Source organism: Neovison vison, chromosome 4 (assembly GCF_020171115.1).
Source record: "Neovison vison isolate M4711 chromosome 4, ASM_NN_V1, whole genome shotgun sequence".
Taxonomy (NCBI): domain Eukaryota; kingdom Metazoa; phylum Chordata; class Mammalia; order Carnivora; family Mustelidae; genus Neogale; species Neogale vison.
In genome coordinates this window covers 154,782,061-154,801,081 of record NC_058094.1, presented here as the reverse complement: position 1 = coordinate 154,801,081, position 19,021 = coordinate 154,782,061, and the positions used below count along the sequence as shown (strand labels likewise).

General features: G+C 39.6%; 1 protein-coding gene across 1 annotated transcript in view; it reads right to left on the bottom strand.

The window, feature by feature from the left end:
* Positions 1-19,021, bottom strand: part of GRM3 (glutamate metabotropic receptor 3) — a 222,517-nt gene that overhangs the window by 15,120 nt on the left and 188,376 nt on the right. Inside the window, exon 4 of the mRNA XM_044245930.1 lies at positions 10,371-11,437. Within this exon, the coding sequence (XP_044101865.1) occupies positions 10,371-11,437 (1,067 nt within the window). The remainder of the gene's footprint in view (positions 1-10,370; positions 11,438-19,021) is intronic.

The window sequence follows — 19,021 nt, the reverse complement described above, 5'->3', positions numbered from 1 at the left end:
TAAGCAAACACATTTGTGTCGGGTGCTCCTGAATGCTTGCCAAGACTTTACCTGGGTTTTCTTGTTTTGTTTTCTTCTTTATATTTGTAGAAAGACATTTCTGCAGAACCCCCTAAGTCAGAATCCTGAATAGTAAAATATCAATATTCAGTGATGAACGGACCAGGTTGCTGATGGTTTCAGTCCATCAAGCTGGCTTGTTTAAGATTTACTATAATCATGAACAAATTGGGGTCTTTTACACTTTCCTTCATCTCCCTTTTTTTGCGGGGAATTCTGCCTATCAGCCATTGGTTTCCCTGCTCAAAATTGGAACATTGTCAACTTTCTTCTAGGGTCTCCATCTTTAGTTATTTCATTGGCACCTCTCTGAAATTTTGATACATCGGGTACTCCCTGTCCAATCATTTTGTTCTCTAGGCTTCCATACACCTGTTTTTGGCAGAGGAATTTCTGTTGCCTCCTCTTTGCCTCCCCTGAAAGTACACCTCAGAACTAGGTTTTATCATTTTTTTTTCATTCGTTGACTTTCACTCTTCATCTTCACTGATCTCATCAACTGTCCTAACTTCAGCTCCCATACATTTTCTGGAAAATCCTAAATTAGCTTCTATATATTTTATTGCTTTCAGTACTGAAAAACTGAAATTAATTATTTCTTGTTTCAGTTTCTACTCAGAGGAGCTATGGTAAATCCTAGAGTGATTTTAGATGTCTTTGTCCTCTTTCTCCAGGCAATGCTATTACTAGATAGCATAATCTCTCATGCCCTAAAGTGTCCTACCTTCTTCCCTGATCAAAGAAAGCTGAAGACTGAGCAATTAACTGGAGAAGCCACATAACGTTAGAAGGCTGCATTCTGTTTGTGACTAAAAAAAATTCAGGTTATACTTGTAGCATAATTCTTCAGACTCTGGGTTTACTTTATATGCTAAAAGCACAATCTGTCTTCTCTATTTTAAATCTCTTGTCCCTTTTAACTGTCCTACTTGGCCCCTACATTGCAGGCTCCTTTCCCTTTTGCTAACTGCTCAGAAAAGAGTCAACTATCTCTTTCCACGATGTAAGAAACTTGATAAATCATAACGGTGCTATTTATAGCAAGTCCAATTTCTAGCATAATTTGTTTTTATTTTTACATAGATAAACAATATCAGGACTGTATTCCTCCTTTAGAGCTCCAACCCCTCCCTCCTCAGCCTTGACTATGGAGCTGACAGGAGAGATATCAGATATTATAATGAGGGCAAGGCATGTTCCGATGTGCCAGTTTTCAAGGAAACCTTTTCTAAAAACATGCCTTTAACGTTGAAACTTTCCACACTTGAAGACATTACAAGGAGAGGAGAGGCTTTTATGAGGAAGATGTATTGGAAAAGTTGTGCTGTGAGTTGTAGACCCTTCCTCCGTGAAGGAAGAAGGTTGAGCTTATTTCCTCGCTTTGAAGACCTAGAGAGGAGAGCTTCCTCATGGCCTTTCACAGAAGGTTTAAGGTTTTCCTTGCGGGAGGAGGATGCCCTGGCTTGGAGCCTGATTCCTGTCTCGGAAATCTAGAAGGTGAGAAAAGGCTAATTACTTTCTTGGCACAGCTTGCTACTGTGCAGAGACTGTCCTTTACTGTAAGAATTTATCAGAACAAAAGATATGTGAGTCCCATGCGTGGGCAAGATGGGCCACACTAGAAAGAGCCATCATGGGTAGTCTTGGGCTCGTGAGGAGGAGTTTGGAGTCCTTCCTAGAAAGAGGCCAATGGCGGGGTATAGCTGGGTGCCCTGGGACTGAGCACGGAGCCCCAAGGGACAACTTAAGGTAGGATTTGCCAGCCAGCTCACTCAAGGACCAGCAGGAGAAAAGAAAGCAGCTGGAAATTTCTGAATATTGCATGAAAGACAACCCTTAATTACCATCAGGTATCCTAAGAACGTGTGTTTAGAAAACACTGCGGCGATCACAAAACCATCCAGTTATGTAAGAATTTTCTAGCGTCTTCCTTATTACTTTTTAACCAGGGCTGAGAGGAAAACAGCAACTGGTGGACTGGGGAGTGTGAACAAGGGGAAGAGAAAAGTCAGGGAGTGCAGGCTCTCTGCCGGAGGCGGGCCAGACTTTGGGAGAAAATGAGGATTGATGTTAAGTCAAGGTATGGTTTTGATAATTACACAGGACCAGGCATTTTAATTTCCTCATAGAGACTATTTTCCACCGAAAATGACTGTAGAACCATCTCACCTAAGAGCACATACTCATGGGTTTGCCAGGGTTGTAAGCATTTTCATTCATTGCTCTCTCCCCAGCACCAGAAAGGGGCCTCACCTGTGGTGAACGAGCAGGATTTAAATGTGCCCACTGAGATTTTCTTCCAGGGGTGGGGACTTATTACTCTCACCAAATACTAAAGAGGCAAGGGGCAGCAGAACTGAAGATGCGTGTTGATCATAGTTTATACAGCATATTAATTTTTTTTTACAGAGTCCAAGGAGTAGCCTCATAAATTCATGTATCCAGTTCCTTTAATAAGTCACACCACTGCAAATTTGTCTTGATCTATAATTCTTCATGGTGCTCTGCTCTCACCTTCTTCAAAAGTCTCTGCACAGTAGCAAGCTGTGCCACCACTGGACATGGTTAATTATTCCTTCTTTTTGGCTTCCTTGACAGACTTCCCTCACTGCAAGTTCCTCGCCTTCGTTTTCTTGTTGGCTTTTTCTCTTCTCCTTGAACTTCGAGTGCTAGAATGTCCCAGACCTCAGTTTGGATTGTCTTTTCTTCACCATCTCTTTGAATTTACTTAAGCACCTCCTCTGTTCATGTAGTTCAAATATTTATTACTATTTCCAACCTGTCTTCTCGGCCTCCAGACATAGATTCATTTGCTATCTTGACATATTGTCTTGGATGTGTAGCAGTCATATTGGGATTAATAGGTGACCAAAACTGATCCCTTCCTCCAAGTGTCTCCTCTTGAGTAAGTGACATCAAATCCCCGCCAAGTGTGCAAACCCAAAACCTGGGAGTCATGCTTGATTTGGTCTTTTCTCTTACACCCACTCATCCAGTCCAGGAAGTTACATTCGTTCCTTTGGAAGACAATTCTCCATCATCACTATCTGTGCGGTGGTCATGTGACCCACTTTGCATAGCCCATGGGGAGTGGAGTTCAAGGAACCAGAGCCAAAGCTGACCCTCCGGCTACCACTATTGCTTTCAGTCATAAAGTCTTAAAGTCAGCGTCAACAAAACTGTGGCAAGCTAACGCGTTAACTTATAAGCAGAGTTAAATCTCAGATGATACAGTCATTGACAGTTTCGGCAATGAGGTCAGAATGGCTTTTTCAAAGAGGAAGTCTGAGGGCCTTAGGGGCTGAATTAACAAAATTTGAGAGAAGTACAAGAGAATCAGTAGCAAAAGCATTGACCAAATTCTATGGCCAACGAGGCAGTAATAGTGCTTCCCTTATTCCCTGTGAATGAATGAGGTGGATCTGGGGAGGGGCTGAGGGCTGAGTGACCGGAAGTGGGTTCAGATAGAGCAGCCGGATCAGTGCTATAATTGTCGCTAAATCTCCCCTAGGGTATGGGGTGGATTTCCTCCCTAATCTTTTTTTTTTTTTTTTAAGATTTTATTTATTTATTTGACAGAGATCCCAATAGGCAGAGAGGCAGGCAGGGGAAGGGGGAAGGGAGAAAAAGGCTCCCCGCTGAGCAGAGAGCCTGATGCGGGACTCCATCCCAGAACCCTGAGACCATGACCTGAGCTGGAGGCAGAGACTCAACGCACTGAGCCACCCAGGCACCCCTTTCTCCCTAAACTAATCCAGGTCCTGGGTGGGCAGGAAGTTCAACTCCCTATCACATCAAATTTGCAGAGACATGCTCTGATACTGAGCATGAAAGGAGAGACTCACAGAGAAGGCAAACTCTAGGTGAATCATCTGCACTTTAGCTGATTCTCCTGGGAGCTGAGGGGGCCGGGTGCGTAAACGCTTGCTGAAGAAGAATGGCAACAGCTGGGCCCTGCTAGGGCTCCCTATAGTCTCTCCTGCCAAATTTACATCCATTCCAAGATGACAAAGGTCTCTCAGTTTTGTTTTTGTTTTTGTTTGTTTTTTTTTTAAAGATTTTATTTATTTATTTGACAGAGACCACAAGTAGGCAGAGAGGCAGGCAGAGAGAGGAAGGGAAGCAGGCTCCCTGCCCAGCAGAGAGCCCGACGCAGGGCTCTATCCCAGGACCCTGGGATCATGACCTGAGCCGAGTGCAGAGGCTTTAACCCACGGAGCCACACAGGTGCCCCGGTCTCTCAGTTTTTTTGCAGCAGAACCTGGTAGCAAAAAAGGAGCTTCTCCTGTTTGCAGGATTCCTCTGAGACAGAAAAATGCTCTGGAAAACCATAGATGAGGCAACTGATTAGTATTTGGGTTCTTACTGACTTGGATTGGATTTAAAATGCTGACAGAGGGGCTGCATTCCAGAATGAAAGAATGAAAGTGACACAAAGAAATCTAGATGAATTCTTGCGGTTGGCTGCGGCACTGGAAAACGTCCCCAGCCCTTTGGCTAAAACCAGGCGAGACTCTGAGAGATGTTATCACGATGAGACAGCAAGTGCCCTGAATTAAGATGGACTTCTTTAAAAAAGTCACTGCTGCTCAAGTCAAGGCTGAGTTAGCCTAAGTGCACAAACCATGTGCCCCAGGCAGAAAGCTATCTCCTTCTGGCTTCTGAGTCAGGGAGTTCCCAAAGTTGAAATGAAGTTGACAGTAATGATGATCTTGCTGTGCTGTCTAGGCTTTGGGGGGTTCAGAGACACTGGATCTTTGTTCCGCTGACTTAAGTGTAGCTGCTGCATGCTTAAAATTGAAGGCTAATGTTCTTTACTCACTAGTGTGGAGCTACTCTTTCCCTCTGCTGCTGATGTCTCCTTCACCCACCACCCTGATTTTAACTGCTTTAAGGAGAAGGATACTCAGGTTTGTCTCTCTCTCTCTCTCTCAAAGAAGTAAATAGTTAAAATAAATCCTATGATGAACACACTCCCAACATTTTAGATAAGGACAGAATCAATAACAGAGCTGTGGCAGGACATAATCAGTCTTAAGGCAGATACTGATCCTGTGTTGAGGCTGTTTGTACAAGGGTCAGCTAGCCCCCTTTATATTGCCTAGTGAAAACTGGGGCCTGGGGCACGTCCCTAAATGCTGCACTCTGGCTACAGCTGTGGCTGTGGGTAGTAAAGTCCTTTGTCTCTGAATCGGCAGTCCCGTGTCTTCTGCCAGCATCCCTGAAGCCTCACAGTCTAACCTGGTAGATTGCAAGATGGGTAAAAACCCCTGGCAGTTCTTGACAGGTTCCGTCTCCACTGTTAATATTCTACCATGTAATGGGAACACCCACCAGAGCCACCTAACCGGTCTCCCCGCTCCTGCCTTTACCTTTAAGTCTGTGTTTTCAGCAACTTGATATATTTTGTTCTTTTTTGCTTAGAATGTGAGATCATACAATGTGAGATTATCAAACTCCTCTGCTTAAAATCTTCCAATGGTTTCTTTTTCCATATAGATGAAATCTAAACTGTTTTGCTCTGGCCTGTCAAGTCCTACATGATTTAACTTCCCTGCCTACCTCGCAGAGAAAAATCACTCTTCCATCTACTCATTAAACTATATCCATAAATACCTTGCTTTTCTAAGAGTGTTTTTTTTTTTTTTTGCGTGGGTTATTCATCCTTGCTGTTTCTTTTAAGTAGCACATAGAATCCCCATTGCTAACTCCTTCCCATCCTCCAGCAGAGTATTATGAAGTACACACTAGCAGGCGTGGCAGACAGATTTTGAAAGACATTGAGATTTGAAATATTTCTTTTAAATCTTCCAAATAGTCAACATGGGAAAACTGGAATGCCTTTGTGAGTATTTGAACCTTGTCAAAATTCCATTCACCTCCAGAGGCTCTGCTTACTGTGGGGAAAGTGCCCACCTATGCCACACCCTGTAAAATCCATCATCTTGAGACGCAGAGTATGGTCCTTTGTCCAGCAGCATCTCCACTACCTGAGAGCTCACCAGAAAATCCGGAATCTTCACTGCCTCATTTCTTACTGGATCAGAATCTTTTTTTTAGCCAGGTACGCAGGTGAGCTGTGTACATTGAAGCTTCAGGAACACTGCAGTGACATCACCCCCTTTTTCTTCCATCACAGCCCTTGAAGCACTGCATGAATTACCTTGCATTTTCATGGGTTGGTTATTTCCTCTCCATCCTTATCCTCCCCTCCCTCTCACTAGCCTGTAAGTTATAAACGTTATAAAAGGTGTGTTTGTGTTGATAGCTCTATCTCCAAGGCCCATAAGTACTCAAATATTTTGGGAAGACTTGAATGAACAGAACACTCTATAATTACTATTAAATCCTTTATGGATGATTTTCCCCCAAACATGACCTAGCTTTTATTTGTATCACTTCAACTGTGATTGGATCCCTGATGACTCAGTGTTTGATTTTTTTTTTTAAGATTTTATTTATTTATTTGACAGAGAGAGATCACAAGTAGGCAGAGAGGCAGACAGAGAGAGGAGGAAGCAGGCTACCCACTGAGCAGAGAGCCTGATGCGGGACTTGATCCCAGGACCCTGAGATCATGACCTGAGCCGAAGGCAGCGGCTTAACCCACTGAGCCACCCAGGTGTCCTCAGTGTTTGATTCTTATGCTGTGATACAGAAGGAGATGGCCTGGATATTTCTCAAAGATGTTTGAATTTTTGGATTCTTACCTCAAGTTCTTGCTTGCTAGGTCTTGGATGCTTTTGTAGTTTCAACTAGTTTTGCTTGTTCTAGACTCCATTCTTTCAAACTCATCTGCCATATTAAGGATAGATAACTTTGGGATTTAATATGAAAAGGCATGGATTTGCATTGGAAAAACTTGTCCTACTATTTCTTACCTGTGCCACAGAGGAAGTTAATTATCCTCTGAGTCTGTTTACTCACAGGGATACTAACATTTGCCTTTCAGGGTGCTAATGAGGATAAGTGAACTCATATATGCAGAGTACTTAGCATAAGGTTGAGGGTTGATCAGTACGAGTTCCTATCTTTCCCTCTTACTTCTCATCATGTCACTTTTCGTCTGGGCCAACAACCAACCAAAAGAAAATAAAAATTTAAAAATAACAGGACCTCAGAGCCCTTACTGATTATTTAAATGAATTCCTCTGTCTGTTAAAAATCTCACCAAGTGGCCAATTTCCATTAGTTTCTCACTAGACTCCTCCTCCAAACCCATTTTCTACTTGAGTAAGAGCAGTATTCCTGTGTTCTGCTTGGTTCATTCCTGTCTTGCCTCAAGAATATTCCCTATATGCCTTATATTCTCTAAGCTCTGTAACTGCACTTTCCTACCAAGGTACAGTGTGAACTCCCTCCTCTTGAAGGAGTATTCCTGGAAAGACCATTCTTACTGATCCAACTCTTTTTTCAAACCAGTAGGCATTTAAGAGCTTGTTTCACCAATTTAATTATAAATTCTCCTGTGTTAATCTTGAATTCTTTCATGCTTGTTAATTTTTTTCCCATCTGGGATATGAGCTTTTTGAAGACTAGAGTAGTGCTTTATACTTATTTATAATTCACAATGGGTGGCAACGTACTGAGTCATAGACCTTGTTGACTGTTTGATGGCCAAACTCCTACTGGCTGCCTGTAAATATTTGGCTGAGTACTTTTCTAATGCTGTTCATTCTATCTGAAACACCTGGTCTCCCTCTGGGGCATTTTAAATCTCATTCTTGTACTGGAATTTCTAGAACAGTGGTCTCAAGTTCAAGTGCTTATAGGTTCATGCATATGCCTAAGTGAAGGGAGCCAGTTGTAAGATTCCAGGGTTGGTAGCTGTGTGCTCTGTCTAGAGGCATAAACACCAAGGTCTGGCTCAATGTTGCATTCAGGAATTTGAGTCCGTTAAGAGAAACCAAGAAGGGGTGCCTGGGTGGCTCAGTGGGTTAAGCCTCTGCCTTCGGCTCAGGTCATGATCTCAGGGTCCTGGGATCAAGCCCCGCATTGGGCTCTCTGTTCAGCAGGGAGCCTTCTTCCCTGCTTCCCCACTGCCTGCCTCTCTGCCTACTTGTGATCTCTGTCTGTTAAATAAATAAAAATAAAATATTAAAGGAACCAGCTTTTTTTTTTAAAAAAAAGAGAAAAACTAAGAATTTAAATATTTGTATAAAATTCCTCAGTTTTTCTAATTTTGACAAATATTTCAAAGAATTTCAAAACAGCACATGCCAACCTAAAGACATCTGTGGGACAATAAGAGCATGTGATTCAGTAGGGCAGTGGTTTTCAGGCTTGGCTGCAAATTACTCCCTTGGAGAGCTTTGAAAAATCCAGTTGTCCAGGCCACAGCCCAGGCCAATTAAATGAGAATCTTTGGGACTGTGTTCCAGGTACCAATACATTTTTTCCCAAAGCTACTCCATTGATTCAATGCACAGTCAAAGTTGAAAACCAATATGTTGGAGTCTCCATTCTATCTTCTTGTTTCTTTTGCAAATTTAGGATTGGAATTATTTGCAAGGAGTGAGGCCTCAGATGATTTCAGTGTGATTGGGTGCCTTAATTAGCTTGGACCCAAAAATGCTCTGCAACCTCTGCCCATTTGCTTTAGGCCACATGGTAAAACTTCTGGTATCGTCTGCTAATTCCTTTGAGTCAGTTGATCTCCTATATTGCTATCCTGTGATAGGAAAAAAGTCATTTTTTTTTGTCTTTTAGAAATAAACATTAATTTATTCAATAAAATTAAATTTTCATAATGCTATTTGTTTATTCTCAGTAGTATCATCTGCTCTTTTTTCTTGGTAGCTTTTTGGAGAATGGATAGTTTCAAATCACATATCCTGGGTTAAATAATTAATATAGTAATTGGTTCACAGTCTCCATACCCTAAATCATGTCTGCTGAAGATAGCTTCCTAAGAACTTAAGTCCTTCCAGATCTGTAGGAGTGGCTGTGAACGTGTAGACAAAGGATGGAGATGGCAGTATTAAAATGCATTAGCTCTAGCTGTCCATCTTAATCCCCACTCTCTCAGTTCTAACCCCCTTGTGGCTCATGTGATATGACCTTTGATTTTGCTGATTCAGTTCTGATGTTTTCTCCACTGACACATTTTCCAACTTTTTTTTTTTTTTTACAGTGGTCGTAGCATGCCTGACCATTACCCCAACCCTGAACTTAAGTTATTTTCCCTGTTCTTCCTTTAGTTTAGTCTGTAGTTTGAATCACATGGTTACGAATCATTTAAAAGACAAGCAACATTGAGCTTTGCGAGTCTCTTGAGGCCATATTTTAAATAGCTTTGTCTTCTTTTTGAGCTGCAATATTCAAGATTTCGGTAATACAGAAATTGCTGGTAAACAGAAGATTTGGGGACGGTTACAGCCTACAGCAGCACTTTACTTTGTGAAATTATGAGGTAACAAGGAAATGTTTTGCCTCTGGAAAACTTTATGACAACTTAAGAAATACGGAGAATAAGACCAGTTGCCTCAAGAGAAAAAAAATTCTTAAACTCACTCCTCAGAAGATACTAAAATCAGAAATATATGCAAAAGTGAGTGATGGATGGTTTCAACAATTTAAGAAATTATGGTAGAATGACAAACTGTTTCTTTCAGAAGAGAAGAATTATATTGATGCCCAGAAATTTGAACTATGCATTGCTAGAGACTTTATGAATAATGACTTCATTAGGTTACTTGAACTTATGCAGTAATATTTTTAACTAGTTCGAGGAATATGCAGCACACACCTACAGAAACTAAAATTGTATAACAAGTGTAACAAATTAACATTTTGTTTTAATCTGTTTTAGAGAAGTAATGATGCTTATTTGAAGCTTGAGTCACAGTGTTTAGATCTGATATTGGCTTAATGTTGGAAGTCTCTTTTAATTTATGGATTAATCTGTGGCAGCCAGGTCCTCTTTCATCTTACTTGAAGTATTCTCATCAGGTTCTTAGTGGTTTAATTCTTACCCTCTGGTGAATCACTTTCTAAATGTAATTAAAAGTTTTAGGTGGGCGTGTGTATTATATTTTTCTCCTACAAGATTACAAATTGCTTAAATGACCATGTCATTTACATTTATTTTCCTTTCTGTGACTAGCACAGTGCTTTGTGTATTATACTCACTAATTAAGTGCTTTTAAAATATATTGGATTGATTTCCATATATAATAAGATGGTTCATCATGGCATTCGCAGTTACCAACCTAATAAATGAGATGAAATAGGTCTATTTCAAATCCTACATAGCAAAATATTGGCAGGATAAGGGAAGAAGGAAAAGAAGAAACCATTCAAAGACTTACTCTGTAATCACTTGATGTCACATAAAATATAGGGAGGAAGGCCAGCCAAATGATGCACGTGGTATACATGGTAAAACCGATGAACTTAGCTTCGTTGAAATTTTCTGGGCACTTCCGAGTTTTGAAGGCGTACACGGTGCATAAGATCACCAGGATGACATCGTAGGTCAGCGAGATCAACATGCTGGAATCTCTGACATTGCATTTTAAGATGACTGTTTCCCGCTTCTCTGGGAGGGTGTACCGCCTGGTGCCTGGAGCCTCCAGGATCAGCCACACAGACACCACTACAATTTGCACCAGTATCAGACCCAGGCAGATGAAAACCTGAGAACTAGGGCTGATGAATTTCGGCCTCTGAGCGCCATTCTTTACCCCATCAAAGATGCGGGCGATGCAGTTTGTCTTGGTCAGCAGGGCTGAGTAACAGATAGCGAAGGATGTTCCTAGCCCTAGTCGGCGCAGTGCACAGATGACTGGGGATGGCTTCGCGATGAAGAAGAAGGTCATGCAATAGGACAGACCGACCCCAAACAACAGGATGTAACAGAGCTCCCGGCCTGAGGCTTTGACCAAGGGTGTATTGTTGTGCTTGATAAAAACAGTCACGACTATGCAGGTACACATGAAACCCAGGCAAGCGATGGTCACCGGACCGATGGCCCAGGCGTCTTCCCACTTGATGTAGTCCTCGGGAAGATTATAGCAGCCAGACAGGTCTGCAGTGGGCCATTGCCCGAGGCCACAGTCGATGCAGGTAAACTCGTCAGCCAAGTATTCGTAGGGCTCACAGGGGATGCAGATCCAGCAGCAGACATCCCCTGGTTGCATGTTCTTCATTTCATTGGGGGCACAGGGGTCACTGCACTGGGAAGTGGGGACTGAGCTCCGGGACCAGTGGATAGCGTCAACATCCAGGGATAAGGTTTCTGCCCAGTGACCGACCTTCAGGTAGGAGTACTTGCCACCCACATACTGGAAATTGAACACGTTGTACCGTCCCATTCCATCTCCAAAAGTGTCGAACTTGACAATGCTATCCGCACCTTTATTTGGATTGAATGGAGCTGTGACATGTAAAGTGAAAGGGGGAAAAAAAACAAAAAACACTGTTTAGACATTGAAGGAGAGATCAATGACTTGATGCCCGGCTTCTGGCAAAACTGAAAAAACAGCAAACAGGGATTCCAAGGCTGAAATAATTGACTACCATGGAGTTTACACATTAAAAGCTACTAGAGTACTCGTGTATTTACGAATTCATTCACTTCACATTTCCAGTGCCTCCTGTGTGCCAAGTGCTTGGGAAAATCCTGAGCACAATACAGCGCCTGCCTTCAAAGGAGCTGATTATGTAACAGAGGAACTGGCAGACATGTAGTTGGAGTCTCTGCCGTGTGTAAATATTCATTCCCTTAAAGATTTCACTGTAGGAACTGGGCACAACTTTGTGTCTCATCCTTATTACCTATTTATGGTGTATAGACAACAAAGTGTTAGATGTTTTCATGAAAATAGAGAATTAATGCGAAGAATTTTTCTCAAAATAAAGAAAAAAGCTTCTCATTACAAATGTACAGTATGCTGCCTTTTTAAACTGTTTTTTAAAACAAGTATGATTGACATACAATATTATGTTCATTTCAGGTCTATACCATAAGGATGCAACAGTCCTATACGTTACTCAGCACTCACCACAATAAGTATAGTCACCATCTGTCATCATACAACATTATTATGATATTATTGACTGAATTCCCTATGTTATAATTTACATCTCCATGAATTAGTCACTTTACAGGCAAATTGGTACTTCTTAATCCCATTCTGTACCTTTAATCCCCAACCCCTCACTCATCTCCCCTCTGCAACCACCATTTTGTTCTCTGTATTTAAGAGTCTTGTTTTTGCATTTTTAAAATTTGGTTTGCTTTTTAGATTCCATATACAAGTAAAATCCTATGGTATTTGTCTATTCTCTGTCTGACTTATTTCACTTAGCATAATGACTTTGAGGTCATCCGTGGGGTCACAAATGGCAAAAATCTAGTTTCCTTTTTAATGGCTGAGTAATATTTCATTGTGGTACACATGGTAAAACCAATGAACCCCACACCCCACATCTTTCTTATCCATTCATCTGTCAGTGGACACTTGGGTTGCTTCCATATCCTGGCTACTGTAAATAAAGCTGCAATAAACACTATTTTTTCGAATTAGTGTGTTTTTTTCCTCTGGGTAAATATTCAAGTAGTGGAATTACTGGATCATAGAGTATTTCTCTTTGTAATTTTTAAAGGAATCTCCATAATATTTTCTACAGTGGCTGCCTATGGTATGCTTTTAAACAGTTCAGATGACTCAGAAAGGAAAAAATGGTAACCCACCTACAATCATTTAACCCTAATATTTTCATATTTGGGGTATATTCATGCTCTATGTAACACGTTTATATTCTCATAAACATACTTGGCCTGGATACCTTAAAGGCACCAACAGTATATGGAAGCTAGGTGACAGTGCATTAAAGTTTGTTTCTGACAATACAGTGTCCAGAGTCCTCTCCCTGTCTCACAGCTTGCTGCAAGGATTCAAGAAGAGCAGCTCTCCGAGCATCTATGTTTCCTCTCATCCAGCTGTTTGCTCATCATGTTTCTCTTGCCAGTGTCTGGGCCACCCTGACCTTCTGTTTTTATGCTACCTGCTTTGGTCTGTGTGCTTACTATTTCACATTGTCCATCTCTATGCTTTCAGTGGGTGTAGAAGAAGAATGTTGCTGATATCTACAGGTGCACAGGCAGACTCTACTAGTTAGACTAGGGTTGCCTGTGTCAATAAGTAGACCCCAAATTGTTCAATGGCTCAAAAACAGAGACGTTTACTTCTCCCTCATGAGATCTGGGTTGGTGGGTGTCTCTCCTCCACAGGGTGATTTGGGAGCCCAGGTTCCTTTCGTCTTGAGGCTGTGCCAATTTGCAGGGTCTCCTCATCATCGGTATCCATCCAGTGGAAGGAGAGAATGTGAAGCAGGTGTCCCTCCTTCTTAAAAGGGTAAACCTGGAAGTGTATCTGTTTCCATTCACATCTCATTCAGTAGAAATGAGTTTTCCAGGGCTACACTCATGTCAAAAGGGGCTGAGAAATATCGCCTAGCTAATGTGTGCAGCTAGAACCCTGCCATGCAATGAGAAAATGGAATATGGAAGACACTGTGTCCTTACTCTGCAGGGGTTTTCTGTCTTTGTTGCCTTCTTCCTGAACTCCATTCCACCTTCTCTGGGGTTCACGTTGTTCCAACCAGGGGGCAAACATCTTACCCTTCTTGGGTGAGATACTTTATGAAGGAGAAGTGTCCCTCATTGACTTACTTGGTGAAAGGAGACTTGACAATTTACCAAGTAGCCCTCTCCTGCTTAGGGCTCATAGATGCCCTTGGTGGCCTGCATTGGGTGGTTTACCATGATGTTTCAGATCACATATAAAATCTGTTAGCAAGTGTAGTCCAATACACCAAATGTATTCCTCATTTATGGTTTTTTTTTTCTCTCAATGATTTTGTTATCTTAGTTGCAATTCAACTGTTTTCTTTTTTTCTCTTTTTGGTTTTTGGATCTTTTTTTTACATTTCAACTTTACTAACTAATCTTTACCTAGCTTTCTGTCACATTACACGACCCCATCACATATGCCTATGTGTGTCTATATTCTAGCTGTGAAATGGCTTTGAGCTCATAGTGAGACAGAGGGATGTGGTATAAGGGCACAATTTGGGATTTAGATGACTTGTATGTGATTCTCATCTCTGTCCTTTAACAGTCAGATTAATCTTTTTGACTCTGTTTTTTTAATCTTCAAATTATAAATGAAAATTATAAATAAAGTAATATAAAAATATAAAATGAACATTTTCTACATATTTTTAGCACTTGCCAGATATGAAACTATATGATAATTAAGTCTATGGTATTTATTTTTTCTCTTCATCTCTTTCTACAATGGTATAATCTTTTTGCCAATGATACAAATTTCAGACTATGCTCTAATATCTGTTGGGATGAGTGAAAACAGGAGTTGAAACAACTTCTTACTATAATTTTAGGAGTAGGAATCAGCATCAGAATTCTTACGTTACATAAAACAAACCTTGTTTGGTCTATCACTAAAGTTTTAGGGACTCCTTTCATATGTTACTCCATTTATTTTACAAATCAATGAAATGTTTAATATTTTAACACATTTTACATCAAGTGTAATAACTTCAGATGTGTTATTAATTTGTTTACTCTCAGCTATGCAATCAATCTCCACCAATGTTCAACTGTTATCAGATTATTCTATGTGTTTTACATTCTTAATTAAGATTCTCTGTTATTTTTTTCAAAGATTTTATTTATTTATTTGACAGACAGAGATCACAAGCAAGCAGAGAGGCAGGCAGAGAGAGAGGGGGAGAAGCAGACTCCCCACTGAGCAGGTCCTCTGATACAGGGCTTGATCCCAGAATCAAGGGATCATGACTTGAGCCGAAGGCAGCCGCTTAATGACTAGAGCCATCCAGGAGCCCCAAGTTCTTCGTTATTTTAACAAATATTTTAAAGTTTCTTAAGAGTAATTTATTTGATAGATGATAAAAAATGCTTGCTTTGTCTTATCTGAGCTGGAAAGTGTTATGGATAAGGCTGTTGACCTGTGAGCTAACAGTATAAGCACTAGAAATAGAAAACATTCCTTTTACAAATCTTTTCTGGAAATGATCTAAGGTCATCAACTGGATATTAGAGGAGACTGGCTAGTTGAGGTTAACAGAATAAATAACACATCTGAGGTTCTTGCATTTGATGTAAAACATGTTAAAATATTCAAGGTTTCACTTATTTGTGATATATGAAAGGAGTCTTTAAAATTTTTAATGATTTGTTAAGCATAAAATAAAGAAACTGAGTTTGATGTTAACATAAGAATTTTGATAGTGCTTCCTACTTCTGAGGCTAAGCTAATAACATTTCAATTCCCACATTTTTTCTTGTTGTAAGATGTTGACCATTAATATATTTTTAAAAGATCATAGATAAAGACTTTAGCTCTTGCTTTTGCAGAATGTTGCCATTATTTTCGCGAGACTATTTTAAAGCTGAGCAGCAGAATATATTTAGATTTTCATCAGTTTTTTTTTTCCTCTCTACCTTTTTATTTTGAAAAATTTCAAACCTACCAAAAGGATAAAAGAAAAATACAGGGGACACCACAGTATTGGGATCACCTAGAATTAACTAATTGTTAATAGTTCATCATATTTATTTTATCTGTCTCTATTTCTTTTTTGCTAACATATTTGCTATTAAAATTCTTTAAAAGTGAAATAACTATACTGAAGTATGTATAGAGTAGGAGTTGGCAAGCTATAGCCCATGGGCTACATTCTGCCTCTTACCTATTTTGTAAATAAAGTTTTATTAGAACATATCATGCTCATTTGTTAAGCCATATTATCTATGGCTGTTTTCCCATTACACCAGTAGAGATGAATAGTTGTACTTGAGATTGTATGGCCCCCAAATATTTACTATATGATATGTTTCATCAAAATCATATAAACTTTTATTTTATAAAAAATTGGCGCATTCCATATCAAAATATATAGAGCAAAAGGAACCCATACACAGCAATTTGGAGCATACAATTTGGTAGTAAAGTTAAATACTCGTGTGTCTGTTTTTTTAATACATGTTTTTTATACATGTACCCTAGAGAAATTCTTGTACATGTGTACCAGAGACATGTAGATGAATGGTGTGAGTACTGTGTATAAGGGAAACACAAGTGGAAACAACTTCAGTTTCCAAAAAATTGGCACCAAAAAAATATTTTGTGTATTATTCACAATATCATATTGTTATGAAATAAAACTAATGGTGGCAATGGGAACAAAGATGGATGTATTTTAGAAACAATATTGTGTGAGAAGACAATATGACTCTACTTTTATAAACTTCTGAGATGAACAAAACTCAGGGGTTGCACACAGAAGTGATAAACTTTTAAGAATAAGCAGATAAATGATAAAGATAAGATTCAGGATAATGCATATTGGGTGAGAAGGATGTATATAGAAGGATGGGCCCGGGAAGAGCACAGAGATGGTTACCCATTATCTTCTGTTTCTTGTTCAGATGAAGTGTTTCCTGTGAATGATTATTTTATTGTTCTTCATAAACTGAACTAAGTATATTCTTTGTATGGTTAACATTTCATAATAAAAATATTTAAAATATTAAAATGTGAGAATATGCTCTTCCAGACACAATAAGGTATATTAATTAATCTTGTCACTCTAGGGGACTAATGTTGCTAGTGTTTATTTTTCCTGATTAGCACATTTGGGGGCTGAGCATGTAGTTACAATCAATTGCTCCTGTCCATATAATGAATTACTAGGAGATTTGCTAAGATATAACGGAAAATATAAATAATTTATATATATTAATTACAATCAGGGAAAGAACTACTCCATTTAAATGACATCAAACACAATAAAAAACCTCAGGATACATTTAACAAAATATGTGAAGGTGCAATTTACTTTATATCCATTTTGGATCTAACCTCAAGAACTGTTAGCTAATAAGTTTATGTTGCTTTAAGTGACAAAATTTGTGATAATTTGTTCCAAAGGCAATAGAAAACTAATATGCACATTAAAACTATGTGTGCACCTATTCTGCTAATGAGGCTCTAGAGAAGCCTCATTACACACTGCTGGTGGGTAGGTAAATTGGTGTGCCCCCAACAGAGGGCAACTTGACATAGATTTTCAAAATTATAAATGCACATGAATTTCACCAGCAACCCCAATTTGTGGAATGTATCCTATATACATATTTGCATTTGTGTCAAATGATGTTTTCAATGTTTTATTTATTTCAGAACTTTATAATAGAAGAATACTGGAAATGATCAATAATGAGAAAACTGAATACTGTATAGCTACAAAAAGAAATGAGGAATCATTCTGGGTATCACATGTTATGGAGATATAACAAATATAAAAATGACACCATTAGAAGTAAACAAAAGCAGTACATTTACTATAATGTTTAATATGCAATCTTTATGTAAATGGAAAAAATAGAAGAATCTATTCCTTTCTTTATTATATGCAATGGAACTCCAGAAGAATGCTCAAGAAAGTGGTTACCAATGGGCACGGAATCAGAAAGAACAGTTGCATGACAAATATAGGAAGGAAGCTTTTATTCAATTCTTTCATAGACTTTTCACATTTTGAGGCTTGTGAATATGTTACCTATTCAAAATATAATAAAAAAAGGAAAACAGAAATTGCCGATCAGTTTTACATTTGAGTGAACTTCTAACCTGAGAGCGACTGAAACAAGCAGAACAAAGAAATGTGAAGTCCACAGAGACAGCACAAGGAGCAAGGCAAACGCTTTAAAGCATGAACGTGCCCTGAGAGACAAGAAAAGGGTGCAGCATCTTCTTAAAAAGGAACAATCAGAGAACAGTCATGAGCTTCTGGAAAAGAAAGAGCAGAACTAGAAATTCAATACAAGGATGGAAAGGTACATTTGAGAAAACTCAAGGTTTGACAAAAATGCTGAGAAGGAAAGCAGGAAAAACAGGAGAACTAGTGACTACTCTGTGGAATTTCAACATTCAATCAACGAGAGTTCCAGAAAGAGAGAGAAAATAGAGTGAGGACATTATCAAAAGAGTCAAAGTGAATATCTGTGGAGAATGGATGTGGCTAGAAAAAGAGAAAAGCAAGAGACAGTTGTTCTTTCTCATAAGCTAGTTGAATTCATGTAAAAATTATGTGCATGTATTGTGATAAAAATAAAACTATAAAGTTAAAAAAGCATGATGAATAATTGAGCAAGGTCACGCACAACAGCTTGCAAAGTAACTTACGGAAATGATATTTTGCAAATATTGTAACAAGAGCTTGATAAGGAGGGTGGTGAACAAATAGTACTTCTGGTGAAATTTTGTTTTTTAATACCAGTGTACCAGGTACTAAATTTGTCCAATATACCACAAGGTATGGTCTAATGTCTAAATCATTTGAATGCAGAAAATACATGCAAGCACTTCACATAAATGCATCACGAATTCTGAACCCTCAGCGGAAGCGTTAGCTTGGAGTGAAAGGTTGCCGAGGCTATACTCCAGCGACAAAGCCTGAAAGGAGAACCTAGAAGAAAAAGATGAGCCGTGTCTGTCAAATAGTCCACAAGAGAGAATAATGCCATTTCTGAGGTTATTCCAAACATGCCCAGTCTGGGGAGTGCGGGGGCAGGGAGGAAAACCAGGCTCTTTCTCAGGTGCTGCTGGAGTCACTCCAATGACAGAGAGCTTGGAAGCTCTAGGGTATTGATCCCATTGCCTTCTTGACGCATTTAGAGTTGCCTCTGAGTCAAATGGCTCACCTGGGAAATAAAGTCCAGTGAACCAGAATCATGGAGATCAGTTGTACGGGTCTTTGGAGTGAGGAGACTCTGGGGAGTTGCCTGTTTCTAAAGTTGAATTTCACCAAGGGAGCAAACATCATTAGAAATCCATTTGTTGTTGCAATAGTGTGAAAGAACCCAAATGAGAGGAGGGAAAAGGAACTGGAAGGATGGCAGAATTCT